General features: G+C 34.4%; 1 protein-coding gene across 2 annotated transcripts; it reads left to right on the plus strand.

Moving 5' to 3' along the window:
- Positions 1-24,476, plus strand: LOC120624097 (clavesin-2-like). 2 transcript variants are annotated; one of them, XM_039890451.1, is made up of 6 exons: positions 1-140; positions 19,771-20,037; positions 20,690-20,911; positions 22,481-22,674; positions 23,212-23,328; positions 24,095-24,476. In XM_039890451.1, the coding sequence occupies exons 2-6, from the start codon at positions 19,779-19,781 to the stop codon at positions 24,335-24,337; spliced, it is 1,035 nt and encodes a 344-aa protein (XP_039746385.1). In that variant the 5' UTR covers positions 1-140; positions 19,771-19,778; the 3' UTR covers positions 24,338-24,476. The 2 variants fall into 2 exon arrangements, with proteins under 2 accessions (XP_039746385.1, XP_039746392.1); XM_039890458.1 differs by lacking the exon at positions 1-140 and adding an exon at positions 11,838-11,882.
- The last annotated feature ends 1,536 nt before the right edge of the window (positions 24,477-26,012 follow it).

A 26,012-nucleotide genomic window follows, 5' to 3' on the forward strand; every position in this document is an offset into this window, starting at 1 on the left:
CACAAATAAAAAAAAAATTAGAAAATCATAGTGTTAAGAAGAAGAAAAGTGCAAAATCGTTTGGATTTATTTGTTGCTCGGAACGATCACCGCAGATCACCTGACAGCGCGTTGAAGCTGATTGTTGGAGATAAATTTTTGTAAGTAAATACATATTTTTTACATTACTTCCAAGCGCGTATAAACTTCTTGACTGTATTTGTACCAAAAATGATTTTTTTTAAATAGACACCTAGTTTTCGAACGATAAAAAACGATAGATGGTTAGAGTAAAATTAGACTTATGTCTATTGTTTTAAACCTCAAATTTGTCCCTAAATCTTCAGCTCGTGCTTTCAGAAAGCAAAAAGAAAAAATAAAGTTCATAGTGTACAATGTTTCGTGTATCGAGACAATATACTTTCATATCAATATGAATACTGTCATATCACTTTAAGACAAATAGTATTATTTTTTTTTTTTTTATTAATTTAGTTTTCTTACATTATCTTATTTTATATAGCATATAAAATAAGATAATGTACATTACATTATCTTATTTTATATAGCATATAAAATGAGATAATGTATATTAACAGTTTCGTAAGGTACAATTTTTGAAAAAAGTACAGCACTGCTTCTGCGATTTTAAACTTCGGCCAGGCTGTTCTTCCTATACACATAGATAAACTAAAACTATAAAATTTACACACTTATAATAATTATTACTAAAAATGTATAAGTAGAGTTGAATTGCTTGAGGTCACTCAGGATGGAGTTTACTATGTCGGTGTAAGATTGCAAGGCAGATCTTTCTCGAATCAGAGAGCGCAGCTCATAGGGGGACACCCCAAGGTGCCCTCAAAGGAACTCATGGTCCAGGCCGAGTCTTCCGAAGCGGGGACATTCCCGAAATAGATGGTCGAGGGTTTGGCTGGTGGAGTTGTCACACGGGCACTTATCGTCAGTGGTGATGTGGAAGCGGTGTAGGTAGTGTTTGTTGTATGCGTGTCCAGTGAGAGCCTGCGTGAGCGTGAACGAGATATCCGTGAGCTTGAAGAGCTCGCGAATGTCCATAAAATAATAGTTTCAGTTACAAATATTATTGCATTTTAGAAATGAATTTACGAGATTAAGCAGTTAAATGGGGGTTGAAAGGTTGGTCCACAGAAAACTGGTTATCAGAACGCAGACGAAGTTTTTTTTGTTTTATTTATTAAGACCTTGACCGCAATTTCATCTAGAGGCAAGTAATACCAAACAAGAGAAAATTCAGCAAATATAAATTCCTAAATTCATGAAACCGGGATTTCTTACACTAAGACATGAGGTTTTTACCTCTGAGGTCGACAGGAGTCGCAGGCAACCGCTTTTTATAATATATAGATAACTAAACTATGGACCCGCCCTGGCTACGCACGGGTGGAATGTATGTAAATGTGTGCATAATTAGAATTTATATTTTGGGTGATTGAAAGGCACGCCAGCCACCTGCCCTGCCCCCGCTTTTTAAATCTCTGATATTCTCTTAAGATATGCTGTTACAGCACAATTTAGATCCATATGAAATGCAAAACGTAGGTACCTATCTAATGTATCGAATTAGATAAGAAATAATACCTACTGTATTGTTTAAAATAGTTTTGTAAATAGCCCATATTTTTTTTGGAAAATGTTAAAGATAGAAATGGTTACTGTGTGTTTTCCTTTTGAGATAAACATATAGGGTACCATCGCGGATTTATTGGTAGACCTTTGTAAGGTGTACAATACTGTAGTAGGTACATTATTTTGACCGTCGCGTCGTTTGCAATATAAGCACGAAAAAATATGTTTAATTACGACATCACGTTAGAAACCTCTACAATTTTCAGTTTTTCTCTCCTATATGAATGTATTAGACATATTGACTTTCTCTTGAGTAACTGTATCTATTTAAAAAAAAAAACCGCATCTAAATCCGTGGCGTAGTTTTAAAGATTTTGGCATAGCGACAGACAGACAGCAGGAACGACTTTGTTTTATACAATGTGATGATAAAGGGGAAAACAAACCAGATCAGATGACCTATAAGATTTGTATAGTAACCACTCAGGTTACTATATTCGTACAGTTCAAGGTAACACAGGGTTAAAACAGGTTATACACTCACTGACTGAGTATCAAAACATCATGTAGGGACTAGGGCTGATAATAACATAGATAGGTAGGTACTTTGTGATATAAAATTCAAAAATCAAAATCAAAATCTTTATAAAGCAAAAAATCATTAATCTTAAATCACGTGTAAATATTACGAGACAAACTTATTTTTCTTTTAAACACATATAATATATATATATATAAACTCTGAATGACAGCGGCGATAGCCCAGTGGGTAGGACTTCGACTTCACTTTTGGGGGGGCGAGTTGGAATCCCACAACACACCTCTAACTTTTCTAAGTTATGTGCGTTTTTAAGCTTTAAATATCACTTCCTATAATAATAATTATAATATAATTCCTTGTAATTATATAGGTATTTATGTTATATATTTTATTTGTATTTATATATAATATATTTGTATAATTTTTAAATCTTATTTATTGCACCACCTACCTCTTTTCTACGTTTTTCCCTTTTACGCCATTGGTTGCCTGGAAGAAATCGCTATGTAGCGATAAGGCCACCAAATTGTACTCTCTTGATTGTATTTATATCTTTGTAACTACTTTTTGTTTCTTTGGTGTACAATAAAAGTGTATTCATTCATTCATTCATTCCTTCAACGGAAAAGGAAAACATCGTTAGGACACCTGCATACCTGAGATTTATTCATAATGTTCTTAAAGGTGTGTGAAGACCACCAATCCGCACTGCCCACCGGCGTGGTGGACTACGGCCTTAACCTTCTCATTGTAGAAGGAGACCCGTGCCCTGTAGTGGGCCGGTAATTGGTTTATAAGATGAATGAAATAAATGGCTATAATTAAATTGATTGCTTCGCCGTAGGTAGTTTGGCTTAATATTACGGAACTCTCTTGACAATTTTTAATGTAACCCTTTTTACGTTTAAAAAGTGGCCTACCAAGGTTTTATTGAGTTGGTACCTACTGCGCGAAACTTTAAAAACTGGCTCGACGAGATATTTTGTTGAAGGTCTTAACTTATAAAAATAAAAATAAACTATAATAGGCAGCAAGCTTAAGATTATTAAAATGCCTTGTTGCTCGTAAAATATAGATAGTAGGCACCACTTTGTCGTGATAATTTAATGATGAAGTGGCGAAACTATGACGCGCCCTACAACGAAAGTTTGCTAGTGATTTGCAACCCTCGCAGCATTTTGTTGCTGAGTGTTAAAAGAGATTGAAAGAACTTAATCTAATACTATGTAGTTCTTCACAGCGAATAAAATATATGTTATTCTTGGCCAAATGTATAAATTTAAGCTTACCTACTTTTGCGAATCAGTAAATATTTACATAGTTAGATACCTGTATCGAAAATTTCAGTTATTTTTTTAAATTTTGGGGTATAAATACTACGACACTGATTAGGTATTTTGTTTGTTTTGAAGTGAAACTTCTTCAGAATCGTTGTGATTTGAAAACTCAATGAAAATAAATTACGATAATAATTATTAAGTTACGATACAGAGTAACATAAATGTAGAGATAGAATACACATTTGGTTTCCTATTTTAGTTACCATGGAAACTAATTAATATAAAAATTTTACATTAAAATATTAAATAATTTTAAAGCTTGTTAAAAAATAATAAAACTTACATTTATCTGATACTCTATATCCATCTCGATCTCTGGCTTCCTTTCAGAAATTTCACTTCTGCCGTGTGTGTATTAGTTGCACACTTTTTTTATATATGTAATTAGGAATATGTACTCTTTATATTTAACCCTATTTCCTAAAAGTGTAGGTAAAAGATGCAAATATATGATGAAATCCACGACTCCCAGAATACATCAAAAATACAAAAATAAAAAACAAAATAATGCCAAAAAAAATTTTGCTAATTGCAATTATGAATCTGAAATCAAATCTGGTTATTAATTATCTTAACGAGTGCAGTTATAACCATCAAGATTTTTAATGAAAATATGTATTCAGAACGCATGTGCCTATATCTATCTATCTTTATAATATATATTATATAAAAGAGAAAGTGTGTGGGTATGTTCCGTATAGGCTCCGAAACGGCTGGACCAATTTCAATGAAACTTTCAGGGAATCTCCGGATTGACCTGGCGAGTAATCCTGTAAAGTTTGGTGACGATGGGAGCACTCCTATTTTTGAACTGTCAAACTGTCAAATACAGCTTTTATTTACTATGATGATATTCTATTGTTGGGTGTACATGGGTGTAGATAATGATCTTCACCCGCTCGAGAAGAGAATAGAAGAGAATGAATACGGAGAGAAATAAATGATTTAATATATTATGAGACTTAAATTAAAAATTTAATGATGTAAGTTTATTGTTTAAATAAAATAAAGCAAAATCTAGCCCGGTGAAGCGGGCTGGGTACGCTAGTAATTTATGAATTTTGAATGTGAGTTTATTTCTTTGCAAAAAGAACTATGTACATAGGTAGGTATTTGTCTCTCAAAAGTAGTCAAGACAAATATTAGATTTTCATTGTACATTCTTTTCTTCAGTCAATTAAAGCCCTTGTTTCTTAGAAGATAAAACTTAAGTTGCTATAAACTAATATTAATGACCGCAAGCCATTTGGACTCCTGTAGAACAGTCGACGATTATTATGTATAGGTAATACAATGACGCTATTAATGCGCCTATTACATGTGGAATAAAGATTATATTCGCACGCGTAATTTATATATTATAGCTCTAGTAGTTTTCGATTACTTACACAAGGCGCGTTTAGCGTTATGGTGTTGATTTGTTATGAGTTATGACAACATTGATATTGTTCAAGGCTCCATTATGTTTATGCTAGCGAATACCAGCGAAGCGAAAAGCATATTTTTCAATGTTACCTACTTCAAAATATTAGATAGATCTGTCTATATTAAAAACTTACAGGGTAATTGGAAATGGGGGAAACAGGACTTTGTGTAAATTATCATTAATGCTCGATTTAGACAAATTTTAAGTATAACTTCAAATAACGGATGTTTCAGTTTTCATAAAGATGTCAACTATACGTGTATGTGTTGGCGTGTGAACCTGAGTGTGAATTATTGTGCACAACCATTGCCTATTTAGAGAGCAACATTTCGAGCAAGTAACACGTTCTACAAAGGGCCGTCCTTTGTCGATTAACCTGAGGCGTAGGTTTTAAGCTTTATGTGGCAATAATTACACTGGCAACTTCCCCTAACTATCGTAGCTAAGAACTTCAACCACCATTCACCATTTCAAGTAGGACTACTTTATAAGCTTTTGAAACGTCAAGTATGTCAGCTTGTAATGACTTTACCACCAGTTCGGAAAGCAGATTCTACTGAGGGCAGCCGGCAAGAAACTCAGCAGGTGATCTTTTCCAACATCAACATTTACACTCATTTTTTTTATTTTGCGGGGGATGAGAGCGAACCTGGCTGCTTCCAATTTACCTTGTCATTAAGAAATTGAATTTGATGTGTTTTTACAGATTTTTTATTGTACGCATTGGTTGGTTCAGCATTACCTCAGGATTCATGTTCAACCTCAGGTCACGAGGTCCTGGGTTCAAATCCCGGGTTGGGCCAAAAATTCTTAGATATTGCGTATTTTCTGTTCGCAGTGTAAGCCCCCGTGCCTCGGAGAGCACATTTTTCATTTTGATGATGTTAAAATAAACGGAACCGTAACGTTTCAGTCGTTGTGTGTGCGGGGTCCATTAGAACCCCAAAAAAGCTGCGAAGCGCGTTCAAAATAATTAACAATAATGAACCGTGTGAACTAGACTGTAGAAGGCTGTCTGAATTCAGATAGCGGCTGTGAAATTATAAACACGTGTTAAAAACTACTTTTATATTAATACTGCCGGCGACTTGACCGCATTTCTTTCGTTTATTAGAATCCCGCGGGACCTTCCTTTCCCGAAAGTGTCCTATGTCCATCCCCAGGATGCATGTTATGTATGTACCAAATTGCATCAAGATAGATGCAGCGGTGCCTTTTATATTCATAGTTTATATTTTAAAGTAGCTGGTGTCCGCTATGTTTGTTTTAGTTGTTTTTTACTTTCCACTGGAAAAGATTATGTTTCCGAGCTAAAAATTAAGTAGGTAACTAATGTTTAGATTTTCAAAGTTACATGACCTGTTAAGGCGAAGGTTATTTTACTATAGAGCCGGCGAAAACAGCTTCCTGATGCTTTTCGGATCTCCGTAAAAAAAAATTATCGCTGTCGGTGCAACGGTCGATCTAATCATAGGTACTAAACAAACAAACAGACATTTGCATTAGTAGTAACTTATGGATGCAAAAGTCATTGTTCGTTCGGCATATAATGGATAAGGATTTGAACAGAAGCTAGCATCCTGGAGCTTGCAACATGAACATTATTGACACCGGTCGCAAAATAGTCGAGGTGTTATAAGTTTGACGTGTCTGGGTGTGCATCTCTATGGCATCTTATTTCCCGAACGGATGAACCGATTATGATTCTGTTTTTTTTGTTTGATAGATGAAATCCGAGATGGCTTCTGTCACAAAATGGCGGATTACATATTTTTTTACAACCTCAATATGGGTATCAAATAAAATGGTTTGACTTGTGGAATACCATAGACACTATGACAAATTTCAATTTCAATATGGCCGCCAGCACAAAATGGCTAATTACATTTCTCATTTATGACTAAATAAAATAAAAAAATATAAAATGTACACCAACTTTAAAGTCCGGGTTGTTTGAAACTTTATTTTGTAATATAAAAAATAAAAAATATAAAAGTTTTACCCATACAGACTTTCATTCGCCCATCTAAACATCATTCGCGTCGTCAGCCTGCACTACTTATTTCCTTGTTGCTCTTCTCCTGAGGGTCGTAGCGTGATGTAAGATAGTCTTAAGCTACCTCAAGAATAAGGCATATCAAAGGTAGAATATTATTTTTTTAAATTCAACTTCATTATTACTAGCAAGGCTTTTGTATATTTCGTTGCCCCTGATTTTTTATTCAGTCTATTTATTAAAATGTTTTATTTTAATTCACCCTCAGAATGAAAAGCTTTAGAACATTGTAACGTTCAGGAAACTGTGAGCTAAGTACATTGTATATAACGGCATGACTCACGGTCCGTCCCCATTCTGCTTCGCTAGTCCGGACTTTCCCTGCAAATGCTATGTTCAAGCCTTAAACAACTTTATTCGAATTAAAATTGAGTTCATATTATGATACTGCCCCACTGCAATATGGCATTTCTCATGACTATATGAGACGAAGCTCTGAAAGCTAAGTAGGTCAGGTACGTAAACGTATCTTACGTAAATAGGTAAATATTTTATTATATAGTTCAATATTTACGACTTTCAGTATATTGTCATAAATTTGAGGAATAAAAGTTAAAATCCACTTCGCTTCGATGGTCTACGTTGCGTGACCAGCGCAATCGGTTTTGTAGCCATTATCATTCTTTTCTACCAGCTTTATCCATTGTTTTACCCGCCTTCACTATTGTTCGTAATCGCAGGGTAATATTATATATATGCAAACAAATTGCTTAATAAACTAGGCGTATCTATAGATATTTTAGTTTAAGATCTATAGATACATTTTATCTTCATATATCTTGGATATGCTTCTAAGTTCTAATATTAATATAATATGTAAATTAAAAAAATTTGAAAACGCCTGACTTTCAATTTCGTTTACAATATTCTACTATTCGAGCTCTATCATAAATCCATATCGATGGATTTGTAATTTTCCATTTTGTGATGGCGGCCATCTTGGATTTGAAATTATTTCATAGTGTATATGTATATAGTATTCTCTAATAAAGCCTTCTCATTTGATACCTATATTGAGAGAGTTGTGAAAATAAACATTTTGTAGCGGCATCCCATTTTCATCAAACACAGCAACTAACATTCCTGACTAATTCACCTTCAAATAACAACAAAACACACACACACACGCGCACACAGACAAACACATGCGCGCAGACACGTCAAACTCATCGTTCATGCCCCCATCGTTTTTGAGTCTAAAATAGGTTTTATGCAGATGAAAACTTTTAATATGGATTGTTTTTACTTCTTGATAGATCGTTAATCTTGATTGCGTTGTCTGTTTTTTAAAAGTGGTATTTTATTGGGTTTACCTTGAACTTTCTCGTAAATTTAAATATAAATTACAAAATGTCTTGAAACTACGTCTCGAACGTCTTGCAACAAGGAAATTGTGTTATTCGTAACACCCTGGTTACCTGGTAGAAGGATTGTTTCATAATTAATTGTCTTCACAAGCAAAAGTTGGTTTGGCTTGAATGCTTTATAGTTAGAGCTAGAGAGTTTGAACTATTTTCCCTCTTTCCTAATAATTATTTTGTATCCTTACTTCAACGAGTACTTAATCAATGCAAAATTGAAGGCAATTTAAACCCATAACCCCTTTTTTGAATACTTACTAAATACTTTATAATATCAAGATTGTGTGAACTGGCTTTGATGAGGTCGTTGGCTCAGATACAGGTACATAAAATAGGTCTGTTGCATGGATTTCTATCAATAACAATAGACCTTGTGTTGCTTACTCAACTACTGCCTTTAAAGTGGCAAGTAATACTGCACCACGGTATAATATACCGCGATATTTACAGTCAAGTATGACGAGTGAAGAATAGCAAGACTGACTCTGCCATTATTCGCTTGTCCTTACCGACCTATGATCATAATCTACCTTGGCAATAAATCTTCTGCACAAGTCTGCTTTCCTGGTACATTAAGTGTATATTGTGTTCACCATAATTGAACCATATATGGATTGTTAATGGGTTATAATTATAAAGGAACTCGTGAGGATATTGTAAATGGATTATTTTGATTATTTGCAATTATCTTTATTTAGTGTTGATGTCATGTCATTTAAGTAGGTATTTTATGGACGATGATGAGTGTAAACCTTCAAATTTGCTTAATGCATACATAATGCAATATCTTTATTGTCGTTTAAACCTCATTTTCAAATTTAAATTGACTGAAGTATCATTATTCTTAAAACAAGATAGGTGGACAGTTTATGAATTATATGTACATATTAAAAATGCATCAGATATGAAGTTAGTTTAAATTCGTATTGCAACGCCATGTGTACGAGGAAGAGTATAAAGAAAATGTACAGGTTTGTCAGTGAAACTTTTTATTGAACTGGGTTCTGCATACTCGAACTTATATATCTGTGTCAATGTATCAAATCCTTAACGTCTAATAGCTTATAAGAGATACTACACTTATAATTATTAGGCTTATATTATAAGCTACATTAGTCCTCAATTTACGTTGTGTTCGGACATAATGACTACGCATGTAATTATTTAGTAGTAATTCGCGGTAGCAAGACGTTCGATAGTGGTAAAAAATGTAGCGAGGACGAAGAAAATGATGCACATGTTCAACAACGAATCACGGAGTCTTGGGGTTCAATTCCTTATTAAAAAAACCTAATTTGTATTTTTTTCATCTGTCAAGTATCAGTTCAAGAGTTCCCTAAACATTATGCACCGCCGAACCTGGTTCGTTTATATGCACCCTAAAGTCGTTAGTCATTATCCAAGGGATGGTGAAACGTTTTTTCTTTACTCATTCCCCAAAATTTTAGGCATCCCATTTAAGCGTTCCCTAGGTTTAATGAAAATAAAAATGGGCATAGGAGCAAAGGATTTTAGTCACTGTACGTGATTTGATCGCAAATCAGAGGGCATCTTTAAAAGAAAGTTGATTCTAAGATCGTAGTTGGATTAATAAAATATCTATAGAATTACTATTGGAAATACTAAGGTGTGTGTTTGTTTGTTTCCTATGTTCAGCTGAACCGTCATCTTGAAGAGATAAAGCACACGAAGCTAGAATCCCGCAGATGAAAAAGGATTATTTTAATCCCGGAAAAGCTGTTGGTGAAAAAATAACCGAAAAATTAAAAAATAGCATTTGTTAAGCCATGGTTTTACTTTTCTTTGTATAATATTGTATAGAAATAGTTTGCATTCTGGAGAGGGCTATCTATCCTTTGTTCACGTTTAATAAAAATCAATTGCTAGGAAAATATTTCATTAAATCGTAAAAAATCACTGATTTCTGACTCCAGCTTTTGTATACACACAACTACCATGCTGGACACCAAATTTCAAGTTTCTAGGTCATCTGGAAGTAGGTTAGGTTTATTCTTGGTCAAACATAAAAAATGGCGATTCTTAATAATAAGCGAAAAAGAAGTCGCGGGCAACAGCTAGTATAAAATATGGGATTTTATATTTTCCAGCTGATTCCTAAACAAGCTGTCCCACGGGACGGTCGCAATTCGGGAGTAACGGTCCGGGCAACGAACTCTGTTGAGCTCCAATTTTTTACCACACCTTTGTTTTCAGTTGCTTTGTATGCTTGTACGAAAGATGGAGTTTTTAACAATGTTTGAAAATTCAAAGATGTAAGTTTCTTCATTACTGTAAAAACGGTGATAGCCAAAGTTACAGTAGGTTATACTTCGGCTTCCCATCCGGAGCCGTTGATGTCAGAACTCGGTTGAGTTTGATTCCAGTTGCGTACCACAAAGTCACAAAGTTTTCGGAGCTATGTGAACAACTTAAATAGCACCTGCAAAAGAAATCTGAGATAATAAGCCTTAGAGGTAAGATGCGTTCTTAAATCAAATGAATAATCCAATATACGACAGGACTTCGTTGCTCGGTATATTATTCATTGTTCCTAGATGATAGTCGTTTTAGTGAAAAAAGATTTGTCAAACACATGAAGGTTCCTCCTTGGACTGCTGGCTACTAGGCAGGTATGAGGTAACCCGATTTCCCCATTAGATCCGGAACTTTTGCAAATAAACGATTATGATTTTTATAACTTTATATCATTCCTCACTATTAAGTATATGTGTAGCCGTGATAATTGTTTTCTTGCAGACTTGCACCATTTTGGATTACTAACTACGTAATCACATTTCGATTTTCGAACAAACAATAAGTATTGGTCCTACATTGCAAATCAATATAATAACGCAAGACGCAAAAATTATAAATTTTAATCGTATTGGTCATTCGACAATCTACTAAGTAAGTCCAATTGTGCAATTCTGAGCCAATCTAATTTTTATGAGCTGATGAGTTATTTCCAATGCGCTAATCTTAGAAACGATTGATTTGCATAAGATAATCCGTTTCGACATCGTACCGAAACGCAACATCGCTCGTCTCGTCTTTTGATGGTAGAGAAAATTCATTGCGGCACGTCTTATTCGTTAGGGTAGTAAATGGTAATAGGTTGTCAAAGCCTCCTACCAGACTAGAGAAATTTAAGAAATTCTCAAATTGCAATCGCACTAGGGACTATGAGTAGTTAGTCTCTATCTATCTAACTATATTTAACGATGGGTATTTAATATCATCATCGTCTACGTACTGAACGTTACGTACGTTAAGCTTTACAAGTAAAGTAACGTCTTATCGAGTCTGTAATTTTATATGGCGGACCAAACGCCAAAATTTGACAGTTTTGGCCTTTTTATCTACTGTACCTAAGTACTTCAGTGCATTGATGGGGGCACTGGACGGCTCCCTGAGTGTGCACGCCATTGTGTGAGTGGTTTATCCTCAACACCGGGCTATATTTCGGGAGCTAACGGTGGACCGGTGCATCGACCGCTCAGTTCTACTCGGTGGACGTTTATTACGTGACGTGCGCTCGGGATAACCAATTTTGTTGCCGAAATGTGATCCCGTGAGTTGATAATGTAACTATTTATTTATCTACTTACGCTCAAAATTGATAATGAATCATAATATTTCGATCGCAGATTCAATTTAATAGTGTCATAATTTTCTTATGGCAGTTAATAACTTTATTATTTGATCTAAAGAAAATTTTGGATTAGAATATTGATTTCTCGACCTAATAAATTAATTGTACATTTCATTATTTGCGGTGAAACTATACAATGAACGCGCTAGGGAAATATTTGTTATTTTGTACATCTTTCACGCAGAAACAGAGCAACGGATTGACGTGATTTTTTCTATGGATATATTTTGTTGGCCCGGGATGGGCTGGACTTGCATGGGCAGGAATAATTTAGAAAATCATAATAAATGAATTTTCATGTTCATGATAAGACGAGCCGAGCGATTTAGCATTTCGGGACGATGTAGCGTGGAAACTGATAAGTTATATGGGTTTAATATTTAAATGCCTTTACTCGGAACAGGTGTCTATGGAATTTTTATGGATAAAACCGAAAATAGTTCATATATTATAATATATGGTATGGTATTGGTTTTTTCATCTTTTTTATTCCACTGCACGCAAGCCCTTGACTGCAATCTCTACTGCTGGTAAATGACGATGCAGTCTAAGATGGTTGCGGGTTAACCTGTTAGGAGTTTGCAAGTTATATGTTCTTACCTCTAATCGGTTTTAGGCAACGATATCGCTATATAACAATATCGCTTAGCGGCACGTCTTTGTCGGCGCTCACTGCTGCGCCGGGGAGGACGTCGGAATTTAATTTTTTGGCTATATATGTGTTTTAGTAACGTTCAAATAACATTATTTTATTATAATTATATGGAAACAATTATATACTTCATACAATTATTGATAAAAGGTACTTTAAACTATATTAACTGGAAATGTACGCTATCCAACTGGTAACCTATAGTATATAGTCAAGGGACAAGGAGCACAAGACGCTTCTAGATTCTTCCGACACCACTCTTGGATCACTTCACGCGTAGATCAGCTTCTGTTACATATCACGAACTGAAGGCCTCTCCCTTCTGCCTTCAGGCCTTCTCTCTGGAGGGCTTGCCCATAATTATCACGCTGGGCAGAAGATCGCCACAACGTAGACGCTGCTGTCCGTTCTTTGTTATAGTCCTTTAGTAGCAACATACGACACAAGCGGAAAAAAGAGCGCTGGTGATAAGTTGACAACTGTATTCTGATTCGCCGTCCCACATAGCCAATTTTATGACACAATCATATTTTTTTTTCGTGTTTATTTATCTATTTAAGTGTTAAGTGGGAAGTTGATTCGTAGTATTTCCCACATCGTTCTTTTACCACTAGTAGCTGCACGTTTTTTTTACATTTAAACATTTATTTTTCTATCTTGTGAGAGATGAAAGTAGAGCCAGATGAACCAAGCAACCTTGTCATGAAGAAATTCATCAATTGTATAGTACCTCACCTCGCTGTATTATACGTGTATAATACGCTGTATAATATATTCTTTAAATTTATATATTGGTAGGTCCAATATTACCTAAGTCATATTATAAAAGCGTATACTCAATCCGACTTCTGTACCTTTCACAGACGTTATGCAGATGATACTAATTTAGGATCATTTATTGTAAGTCGACTGTTTATATCCACTTTTTGTTTATAAATAAAGATTAATATTTTTTGTCTTATAAATACTATAGTATTATAAAAATATTGTAAAGCAAAGTATTTATTGTAAAGTAAAGTATTTCTTTAAATTTCTCACGAAGCAATTCGCGTGATTTAAATTTATATATTGACCGTACAGCTCTTTTCTGTACCCGCGGGCACTTCATATAAAGTCTATGGACTTCTGTACAAACCGCGTACCCATAGCGTCAAGTGAAAAACAATCTCCATTTATTCATTTTGAACTTAATTTCCTTTGGGCTAAGAATGAATTCAATTTGGATCTGTTTACAACATTTAAATTAAATAGATCCAGTGAACACGCAAGCGATACGCTAGTGGACTCCCAATGGATTTATTGATAATGATAATGGAGTAAGGCTGTAGAATAATATCGAGGTAATGTCACGGGCAAGGAATGCAGAGTGAAATAGATAGCATCTGAAACCTATTTGTTTAAAACGAAATGTTCACTAAAATACGTAAATATTGTTTAATTTTTAACCGCCTTTAAAAAAAGGTGGAGGTTCTCAATTCCTTGTATTTTGATGTTTATATACTCATCTGCTTTGGGAAATTATAAAGAATTCTAACTTTCAATTGTTTATACTGTTTGCTATTATATTTAGCCGAAAGAAAAGTACCAAATAAAGTGCTATTTAGTTGACCTATGTATATCAGATAAAGGTGTATGGTACAGTTATTACCAAAGTTGTTTATTTTTTATTTTTTCCTTTTAAAAAAGGAAATAAGTAATTATAAATATTATAAATTAAGTAATTAAATAACTAAGAATTCATCGCATTTTCCCTTTATTAAGTCAATATAATATACCTAATGCATATTTATTTATTTATTGCACGCCTCATAAGCGAAGCGTTTAGGTTGTGCTCTACCCGACAAATATGCGCGACCCATAATTAGGTCGACGTTGTTTAATTTTCAATTGGGCTTAACGCAATCCGCTCTCAAAGGAGGTTGGAAACTGTTTGTACTGCGTGAAGCACCTGCTACAAAGTTTGGTGAAATTCAAAGTGTACATTGTAAATGAATAGTTTAGCTAGTACGTTGAGTTTACTGTGTTTACGTGAGCTCAAATTGCACGCCTCATAAGCGAAGCGTTGAGGTTGTGCTCTACTCTCGACATTTCAAAAAAAGCAGTTTTCTCGAAACTGAAATGGATTTTTTGTTATTTATATTGCACTTACAGGTTAATTTGAGTACACTAATATCAAGTCAAATAATTTGTCAGGCACATAAAATACATTTCAATAACATTTTTTTTGTTTAACATAGTAAATAATAACTTTAAACATAATCTTTTCTGGACGTCCGTGTATGGACGGGTGTATGTGGCATCAAAATTGGTCGAAAAAATGATCGTATCGGAATATTTTTTTTTTAATTATCTAAAGTAACACACGACATAATTTCTTAGTTAATATGAGCGTTCAATTCACTGTCGTTAAATTTCCATGTAATTATTCTAGCTAATATTAATTGTAACTTTCAATGTGCAATCATTATGACATTCCCGTGTCTTGTTTACAAAAAATGAATAATAATAAATATGAAAAAAAAAATTGTAATGAGCATTGAAAGTTTCAGTTAAAAAAAAAACTATTTTATTGTGAAAAAATGAGATTATGAGGCGTGCACTTTTGGATTTTCCAAATTTTTTCAACTTACGACTAGTATAACAGGAATTTTCCTAATGCACTATATGAAGAGATTCAAGGCATTCTGTAACTGAAATAGTTCCAGTATATATTTTAGGTTTATGTGGCGAAAGCAAAGCTATAGGTGCCTACTTACGCATTTCATAATTTATAGTAAAGTGAATCAAAGGAAGCGATAAGTACGTTATTTTCCAAATTTTTCCTTAGTGCGGCTCTATCAACAGCATTGGATGTCCATCGGTTGAAATGATGATAATTTTATTTTTTGATTTATTTATACAAGTTTTGATCTGAGTTCGTACTAAACTTTTGACCTTCGAATCAGCTCACACGTTCTAAACTTTCACTCGCCTTTCACGTCACAGTAAAAGTGATTTTGACAATGGCAATATAAAATAAGAATTTCGCTTTCATTTCGCGATCCGTGAACAATAAATTTTAATACGTCTACACTGTTACTATATTAAATTACAATCTTTGACCTAAAGCATAAGTGGGGTCCTAGACTAGACCAGACTATTAATTTATAATTTTTAAAATCATACTTTTATTAAAATCTACTAATTAGAAAATCAGAATTCCCATTCTCTAACCCATATGATAATGCCGATACTTCAAATTTTTGTCCTTCCGCCAAGGTCATAAGTAATGGCAGCATAAAAATCACGGATATAGAACTTATTAATAAAATATAAGTATAAATTTTATGAACACACCAAAATACTTTCACTGCTTAGTTAGTAGGTTAAATATATAGATAGATAAAAGAACATCATAGCGACAGTTGTCAACTCATGGGATATTTGGTATGGGCATAACAGGTGGCCACCATCACAACTTATGAAAAGTTAGTAAACGGGGCAGGAGGCACGTTTGGATACCTCGTAGCATTCATTTCCAGTTATCTTCATAACCAACTGTGTTGCATACGTGCCCGTATATTAAGACAATAAAGTTTGTCCATGAAAAAAACAAATTATTCGTGGGCCCTTCCTGTAACACTGTTGCAGGAAGCATGGCACCTATACGACGTTCATTGTCGTCATTCAATGCGCTCTTCGACAGCAATGCTCAATGGGATCCATTCCATGACGGGTGGACAGCATCGTTTCGTGAATTGTTGAGGTACTCTGAGAATATTGAATGACCTTTACTTTAATACGCAGAGAATCACTATAATACACTATATTAATATCATGTCTTTTATACCTAATGTCGTGTCATCGATCGTTCATTTGACTTATTTTTAGTTATTAAGTTATCCATAAATTTACATGAAATGTAAAATAAAAAAATAATTCGCCATGGTGCAACTACCATATATATGCATAGTCAGTACATATATGAAAATTTAATTTATGTCCATAAAAATATATCAAAATTTAAAAAGAAAATGCACTGTAACAATATAAATATTAGAAGCAAAAATAAACTCGTTGTGCAGTTTACTAGGCTACACAAAATTGCAAATTCATTCAAGGGCAATTGTATATTATTTTATAACAAATTACCAAATGAAATCTTTGAGTTGTCTCTCAATAAGTTCAAAGTTTATATAAAACGTAAGCTTACAGAAAAATCCTATTATAACATTAAGGATTATTTAAACGATAAAAAAGCTTGGGTGTGAATTGCTCTAGCTTCATAGCTTAATTTAAATTTACTGGAAGATGGTGATAACAAAAAAATAAATTTACCCGGCTAAGTTTGTTGTGGGCTCTTCTTAGACCAGGGCGCGTTTGGAACCCTCGTAGCTTTAGATTTAAGTTGGCGAACGAAGTTATCACCATCCCGTTACAATTATGTAAACAATTATGTATGAACGCTTCATAAGTGCCTGTGATAGGCCTACATGAATAAAGAAATTTTGAATTTGAATTTTGAATTTATAAAAATTGTATTAAACAGCCCTAACTGCGCTTTATGTGAAACTTCGCTTAACATTTTCAAATAATTATAACTTTTACAACAAACATTATACCTCGATCGAATTTCAAACAAGGAACTTAACGTATAAACCAATGGAAAGAAAGTTATTTATCACACATGAGGTAAGTTAAATAATACTTTAATAAATAATGTCATAACACAAAAAAAATATCGTAACCTAATATATTTTTGTTGGCTCTACTTAATCATATTACCTATTCTATGCAAATAAAACAAGTTTAATCCGAATTAATATTGGACTTGATTTGATCGATACCTATTTGTCTATATTCGGATTATCATAAAAAACTGACTGATAAATTTTGCTTCCGTTGCTCGCTGCTCAGGACTCGTGAAGTTATAATTTCGACTAGTAATAAATTATTAGTGTCAAGCTTGTGCGCGTTGAATTCCTTTATTGTTTCTGGTTTCGAAATTGTTCTAATGATTTTTGGAAGATAAAAAAAAAAGTTAATAAAATGGTTATGGTGGCATATGTATAAAACGAGAACGTTCGGGCGGCGCCACAAATTGTTACGTAACATATAGGGGTAAAGTAATCTTAGTAAACCATCCCGAGTATAGCAATGGAGCTGCCTACTCCCATGCCTCTGAGAGCACGATAAGCCGGAGTCGATTCCCATTATCATAAAAAATAGTTATGGGATACTTATACGGTATACCAACCATAAAGGATATTCAGTCTTTGCCCAAAAAGTAACTCGTGAAAGAAGTCTTGCCCAGCAATGTGACTAAAGACTTAGGATGTTGATGATAATGTGCTGTAACTGAGCAACAGTCCACTTGACTTTTGGCTTATAGTTAGTTGGAACTACGCAGAGTTAAATAGGCTACTTTTTAAGATTTTAGTCGAAAATATGTTTAACAAATAATTCAAAATAATACCTAACATAACACATACATAAAAAAAACCATTTTAGTTTTTGACGGCCGATTGGCGCAATGGGCAGCGCCCTTGCTTTCTGAGTCAAAGGCCGTGGGTTCGATTCCCACAACTGGAAAATGTTTGTGTGATGAACAGGTATGTTTTTCAGTGGCTGGTTGTTTATATATATTTCATACGTATTTATGTATATTATTCATAAAAAAATATTCATCAGTCATCTTAGCATCCATAACACAAGTTACGCTTACTTTGGGGCTAGATGGCGATGTCTGTGTTGTCGTAGTATATTTATTTATTTATCTATCTATACATACTGATATATTTTTTTACGGAATGGTTTTTAATTTAATTTGAGAATAAATGAACGAAATGTAAATAGATTATTATTTAATTTGAAAAGAATGGCATGCATTAACGAAACTTAAGCGTAAGGTATGTGTTTACTAATGTGCCTAACTAAATATGTTAGCTATGTTTTGGTATGACATCCTTTGCGTAACCATAACATAAAGCCAGCAATGTGTCTGGTTGCATAAGAATGATGGGTGACTTGTGAAGTGGGTCAATAGATTATGGTCTGAGAGATTCAATGTTGAAACTCAAAGCAACCGGGTGATTCCAGTTTTCGAATCGCTGGCCGACTTTCGCAAAGATGTGGTTTTGAACTACTTTATAAGACGCAGTTGTCGCTTTGGTAGGCTCGATATTAGTATGTAGGTGCTTTCAGAGTTCCATGGTATCGAATACTATACAAAATACAATGCAAATCGCGTTTTAAAGGAGTCAGGGGAAACTGGGACAACACCGATAAAAATAATAATTTAGAAAATTGATTATATTTTAAAATATTGTAATAGTAATTACTTGGAAAAAAATCATAATTAAATATCATAATATTTTATAAGCATTTTTGAACGTCAAGTCTGTCAGTTTTTAGTGAGAAAAGAACACGGTAAGAAATTCAACAGTCGCACTTTTCCAAAATATTTACACTTTTAGGCGTGTGTGTGGCAAATTATGATTATCTTCGTTTAATCTTCGACCATAACTTTTTGACATAATAAATAAAAGTAATTTTTAGGTACAAAAGTTTTCCATTAATATAAATACTGTGTAATAAATACCCCAGTAAAGTAGTGTTTAAGGAAACCTCATGGTTTTGTCATGTCTGTCAGTCAGTCTGTCTGTCTGTACAGTACTGAGTCTATGTAACAAAATATTTTAACTGAGCCGCTGAAGTTCTGCGGAGTGATACAAACCTGTTACGTATCGTTTAATAAATTACCTATAAATGTTTATTTTTACGAAGGACTCTACCCCGTCAAGTACCTAGATGAATTGGTATTTCAAATCATTAATAAGTTTATTTAGCATTGGAGTAAAAAATATACATCACTTTTTAAACGGTAATTAATTTGTTTATCGCTGTTTAATTAGTTAATAGTCATCATAATTATTTCATTCTAGCAACATTTTCTTTGAATTAATACTACTATCCAACTTAAGGTGACGTACTAACTTTAATAGAATTTTGCATATTGCCTAAAATAAACGATTATTAAGTATTATTATCTCGAGAGTATTAGAAAAAAAAATCCCACTTTTCAAAAGCCGAAAGAAACGGGGTGGTGTGAATGGGATCTTAAATGTTATCTAGTTTATTGAGTCATAAATAATGCTTGATTTTATTTGATTACAGGTACGAATATGGCAACTTCCGTCCTCCAGAATCCTCCAGAAGAATGCCGAAGGGAGCACAAACCCAAATCAGATTCTCCACGACTTACCGATGACGAAAGACTTGCTATCTTAGAAAACAACGAACGGGAAACGGGGGATCTCCCTATGGAACTGAGGGAAAAGGCGAGGATAGACATACGTGAGGAATCGGCACTCAGAGAACAAGCCCTTTCGCAAATGAGGCATTTTATTGAGAAACATCCTGCGATCAAGAAATGTAGAACCGGTATGTTTACTGAAATTGAATTTCGAAATCGAAATTTATGCTGCAGGATAAGAATAGTGCAATTAGGACCTGCCTACATTCGCCATACTTCGAAATATCAGTTTACCTTGTAATATTAATTAATTCATATCCGACAGGAGACCTTAAAAGATTTTCTTGCAGTTGTAGAGCTTTTTGTGGCAGAGCTTGTTCGGGGAAGTACCTACTTCCGCCATCTAGTCCGCTATAGAAGTAAGAACACCGTCCATAAAAGTGATCATAATGCAGTTTTAGTATATTTATTTATTCAGTGTTTTTTTTTATTCCAATGACTGCTATTCAATGGATGCTCAAATTTTAAAAATATTAAGAAAACTAAATTCATAGTTTGGTGCAGAAGCATCCTTTAATGAGTGTTTGAGACGCGGTGCGGCTGCGGTATCAGCAGAAAAAATATTTGAATTTATACTTTATTTGTTTAGATACTTGGAAACTAAATATCTAAATGCGAAAATATTTTTCACTAGTGCTGTGATGGTTTCTTTTTTTTTCAAACTTTTCACCTTTTGTATAAAAGGCTGTACAGTCGTTCATTTTAATCAAAATCTGCTCGACTAGTTTCTTAACTAAAAACGAAAGTATACTTAAAATAATATTTTCTTTTTTTTTTCAGATGCGCCCTTCTTGCTCCGCTTTCTCCGTACAAAGAAGTATTCCATCCCACAAGCCTGTTCCATGTTGGAGCGATACCTCACCATCCGACAGATGTATCCGCAATGGTTCCAGAAGCTTGACCCTCTAGATCCCAAGATAGCAGCTGTTATTGACGCTGGGTATTTGGTTCCACTCTCAAAACGGGACTCTGAAGGGCGGAGAGTTGTCTTATCTTGCATGGGTAAGATATTTAAGAGTCTAAGAAAGTGAAATTTTTTAAACTGAACGAGTACTAATTCCTGCGATACTTACAGGGTTCATTAATTTTACAGGGTACACTACGTACCTACCTACATTTATACCAACGATGGGTGAATTCAAAATGTATACTGTACATTTCGCATTCTGTCATATAACCCAGTTTTATTCGGAGGAGCCATCGCCCTGCCTTATACCCTCTGTGGTATAATCATAATCAAATTTTAAACTGAAATTTTCGTGGTTAATCAACTTTTCTTAAAAATAGTTAAACGTTTACATACCACGATAATATCACCACCACCACCACCACGACTCAGTCACGTGGTCGTGGTCATCTAAAATACCCGCTTTCGTGTTCTAGCTCAAACAAGGGTGCCCTTTTTCAAAATAATGTAGGATTACATCTACTCATGAAAAGAAGCACATAAAAAACCTTCTGCGCGGGACAAGCACTAGACTCGTTAGATTCCCTATGAGGCAGATTCGGGATAAGGGGGGAATTGATCATTACTGTACACATAACGCCACGCCTGAAGCCTCCAACCAGACCAAAACAGAGCAAGTCCAGAAATTATTTCTTAAAAAAGAAAATGGATGATGGAATGTTTTTTTTTAACCACCGACATGTGTGTGTGTGTGCGTGCGTGCGTGGGCGGGAGTATTTGTGTGTGTATCGTAGCTCCTGAACGGATGAATCTTATAATACGGATGTTTTATTGGGGGATAAGTCTCCCTCAATAATAATAATAACTTTTAATTCAGATCAAAATCCATAGCTACAACAATAACAATTATCTTATTTACTATATTATAAACTAAAATTGGCCAAACCTATATATAATAAATAATTAGGAATCTCCTAACTACTAAGGTTAGTACCCTCTTGAACACTTGGTGTGTGAGTGTGTACCAACCCAGGGCTCCATAAAGGGATTTTCCCATTTATTGGTTAATATTTTCAAAATACCGCGCGCTTAATATTTTGGAGCTTCCGCGCATTCTGCTCATCATTGATGCAGATCTTTTTCTCATGATTGCGTAGAAGTCATCAGCGTGATTCCCCGCAAACATTTTTGATGCACCGCAGAAGCGCGGCAGCCCCAACAATACTCTGAAGCCATTATTGTATTGTATACGTAGGTCGTTATAAGCCCTCTGTGTATATGACACCCACAAGCTGCATATATATAATATTTGAGAATATGCCCTGAAAAGTGTAACCTTCACTTCCCTTGTACACCGATCAAACTTGCGGGCTATCATATTACATCTTATCGCCAACGCCCTACGCTCCCACTCAATGTCTTTCTTGTCATTAAAGTCCTCTGTTATCAAATGTCCCAGATACCTAAACGGGTATCAAATAAAATACCTGGACTATTTTTATTACTCAAAAGTCGGGGTTTTTTTTTAATTTATAGTTATTTCGCGTTTGGGGATTTTTTAATTTTAAACTTTATTTTGTATCATAAGTAATAGAACGAAACATAAAATATATAATAATAAATAACAAGTTTAGCATAGTTTGATTGTTAATATCATTTTGCAGGTCGATTCGACCCCCACAGGTTTGACAGTTGCGTGATGGCGCGCGTTCACTCAATGATCGTAGAGTTGTTGCTGGACGAGCCTCGCTCGCAGCTGCTCGGCTACACTCACGTCAATGACGAGGCCGGCATGCAGATGCCACACGTCAGCCTCTGGTCCCTGACCGATGTCCGCATCATGCTGAATTGTATTCAGGTAATAGGTTAGAAGGTTAGAAGGTTAGAAGGTTAGAAGTGCAATTGATTCTGAAAAACTTAAGACAACATATTTTAGTTCCTTCGTGCTTATAGTTCCGACTGGGCCGCCGGGCGCAAAGATGTTTTTCTCATTTTGGACGTTTGTAACTGTAACTAAGAGTCATCATCATCAAGTCTACAGATTCACGTCCACTGCTGGACATATGTCTTTTGTAGGGCATTCCGAACTCCACGATTCTGGGCCGCTTGTATCCAGCGGCTCACTCAGCTCACTCACGACTCACTTGATGTCGTCTGTCCACCTGGTTGTGGGTCGACCAACGCTGCGTTTACCGGTGTGGGGTTGCCACTCCAACTCCCAACACCCAACACCAACAACAACTAAGAGTAAAAAAACTCAATTATGATTTCCAAAATTTCCCTGACCCCCAGACCACAGCACTTACCGCTGCGCCAGGTAAATAATAATAATTTGCCTGATAATAATTAAACAGCAAATTATTTATTTATATTTATTGTTTTCTTCCTCTCGCAGAACTCCACTCCCATGCGCCATAAGCGCACTCACTTCGTGAACATACCGCATTATGGAGTAAAATTCTTCGAGTTCGCAATTTCTTTGCTCAGCGATAAACTGAAGGACCGCGTTTCGGTAAGAATTATTATAATCTTAGATGCATGCCACTGATAATAAAGATTTAAAAAATGAAATCCGTACTAAAAATATTATAAATGCGAAAGTATTTGTTTCTCCTTCCTTCAACCACCAACCTAACCAACCAATCAACTTGATTTTTGAAGATTTAATTGAAAGGACGGAGAGTAACATAAGCTACTTTTTTAGCCACGAAAACAAACGTTTTCCATGGCATTCGTAAAAACCCTTAACTAACGCGGGCGAACAACGCGGATAAAATAGCATAATATATGAATTCTTTTTTTATTCGAAAATGTATATGCTTGGTAGCATTATTGTCTTGGAGATCTGATAAATATTGTCGGAGATGAAGGACATAACTCTTCAAAGATAGGTAACAGCAACTCGCAAGGCATATGGGACAACGATCGAATGCATGCGTACCATCCTACGAATATTATAAATGCGAAAGAAAAAAATAAATAAATATTAAGTTTGATTATATATTAAGTTTGATATATAAAGGACTACATTGATTATTCAATAGGTAGTTTAAAATTTTTTTCTAGATCGTATAAAGCACTGAGTGACTCAGTAGAAGTAAAAGGTACCTTAAGTAAAACGCTAAATGACTATAAAATCGAATAGACTAATCTTCAGTTACTAAAAAAAGTTTACTTCAGTATCTCTTGTATTATTCATTGTTCCTAGGTCTCTCTTCTACCTTCTGAACAGAAAGTACTTTCTACGAAAGTTTTACCTTAATTTTTATTGTTTCCAGTTCCATCGCACTTCTGAGGATTTGACCAAGTACGTTGACCCTGCTATTTTGCCGAAAGAATATGGTGGCACAGTTCCTTTGAGGGATATGATCGAAGAATTAAAACGGAAACTTTTAAAACATAGAGAGGACTTGCTGTCATTAGACGATATGTGCGTGGATTTGTATGCACTGGAAAAAAATGACTTAACTCAAGACATACATTCAACTGCGGGATCATTCAGAAAATTGGAATTGGATTAGATTTAGTTAGCTAGAATCTTAAGATACAAGATAATTTAGTTTTAATACTCTTATCAGGTCTTAATTTAAAGAGATCTGTATCCAAGGGGTGCCCAACGGAATCCTAAATTGAACCTCCTCTGTCTGTTACTCTATTTTTTTTTTGTGTCTACGTATTAAAAAGTTTTTATTATCACATAATTAAAGAATGTGAATATTTTTTAACGCTATTTATTTGTTTTATCTCTTATCTCACAGTACACATAGATATTTTAAATTTGGTAGAATTGCAGAGGATACATAATGCATTATATAAAAAAATAAACATAAGAGTTCTATTGTTGATTGTTTGTCAAGTTTTTTTTTATTTGTTTACGTAGGAAATCATTTATGATTTTATATACTCGATCTCATGATTATGACAGTTTTAAACAATAATATTTGAAATAAAAAATATTTTCGAAGATTCGTATTAAAAATAAAGCTATTATTATTTTTAGTACTTAATAAATGCACTATTTTGTAACTATGTATAGTAAATAGAAATGTAGTGGCAGCCGTCGGTGGAGTCACGTTACCATGCTTGAACAGAATGTGTCATTGTAAAAGATTGCAATGGTGAGAGGTTAGCAAGTCTATTAGGTGAAAATAATAAAGACATGACAACCTGACTGCTGCTTAAATTATGTTTGCCTAGATAAAAATATTATGTTTTGCTTTTTGTTTACTTCTAAGTATCTACTAATTACGAGAAAACTACTTATTATGTAGTTTCATTTTCTAGGGTAGGCTCTGTGTGTTTACGTAGTCGAATAAGACTTTTAAAAATAAAGAATGAATAAGAAATTTGTTTTATTTTACTTACCTACCTGCATTTATGAATGCCAGTGACTTAAATACCTATTATCATCTTAACAGAAATAAAACCTAACAAAAAATGAGTTCTGTATGATGAATGGGAACGTTCCTACCTGTCAATACTTCTTGGTTAAATAATTATTCTACCGTTTCAAAAACACCAAACAACTTAACAGGTTATTCGTAAAGAGTTATTGCTGATTTCTTAGAAACTGTGTTGCTGAGAAACATTTTTTTTACATACACCAACTCCTATCAATCTGCTATCCACACCATTCATTTCAGTAGTTTGGCATGGTGCTTTTTTAGTATAAATACTGATACTCTATTTTCAGTTGGGCTAAAATGCGTGCCACGTGATAATTATCCTTTACTCATATTTTTTTTAAAGCGATAGACGAGATAAAGGGTTGTCATCATTTTCTTTTGGTCGCGCATACTAGGTCTAATTGGAACCCAACTTTATAATTTCGGTCCTCTCATTGTGTATGCTAGTTAGAGTAATGCTAATTTTGTGTGAACTCAACTGGTAGGTCACAGACATTATTTAAAGCTACGTTGTGCCTTATCCCGAAAGGAAACCGCAAATGTATTTGATGCATCGCGCAACATAGTCCCATAATAATTATCTAAGATAAAATACCGATGCTAGTTATTTTTATAGGAAGCACTCAACACGCCACCTTAGTAAACAGAACCGTAAATTAGATATGTATCAAAATTATTCTGTCGCACTGCTTTAGGTTGCTTGATTTTAGATCGCATACATACTACTTTGAAGTATCTTTGAAGACATTGCAAGTGCTAGTATACTCATTGACTGCGAATTTTGCCCACA

This window comes from Pararge aegeria, chromosome 1 (assembly GCF_905163445.1).
Source record: "Pararge aegeria chromosome 1, ilParAegt1.1, whole genome shotgun sequence".
NCBI lineage: Eukaryota > Metazoa > Arthropoda > Insecta > Lepidoptera > Nymphalidae > Pararge > Pararge aegeria.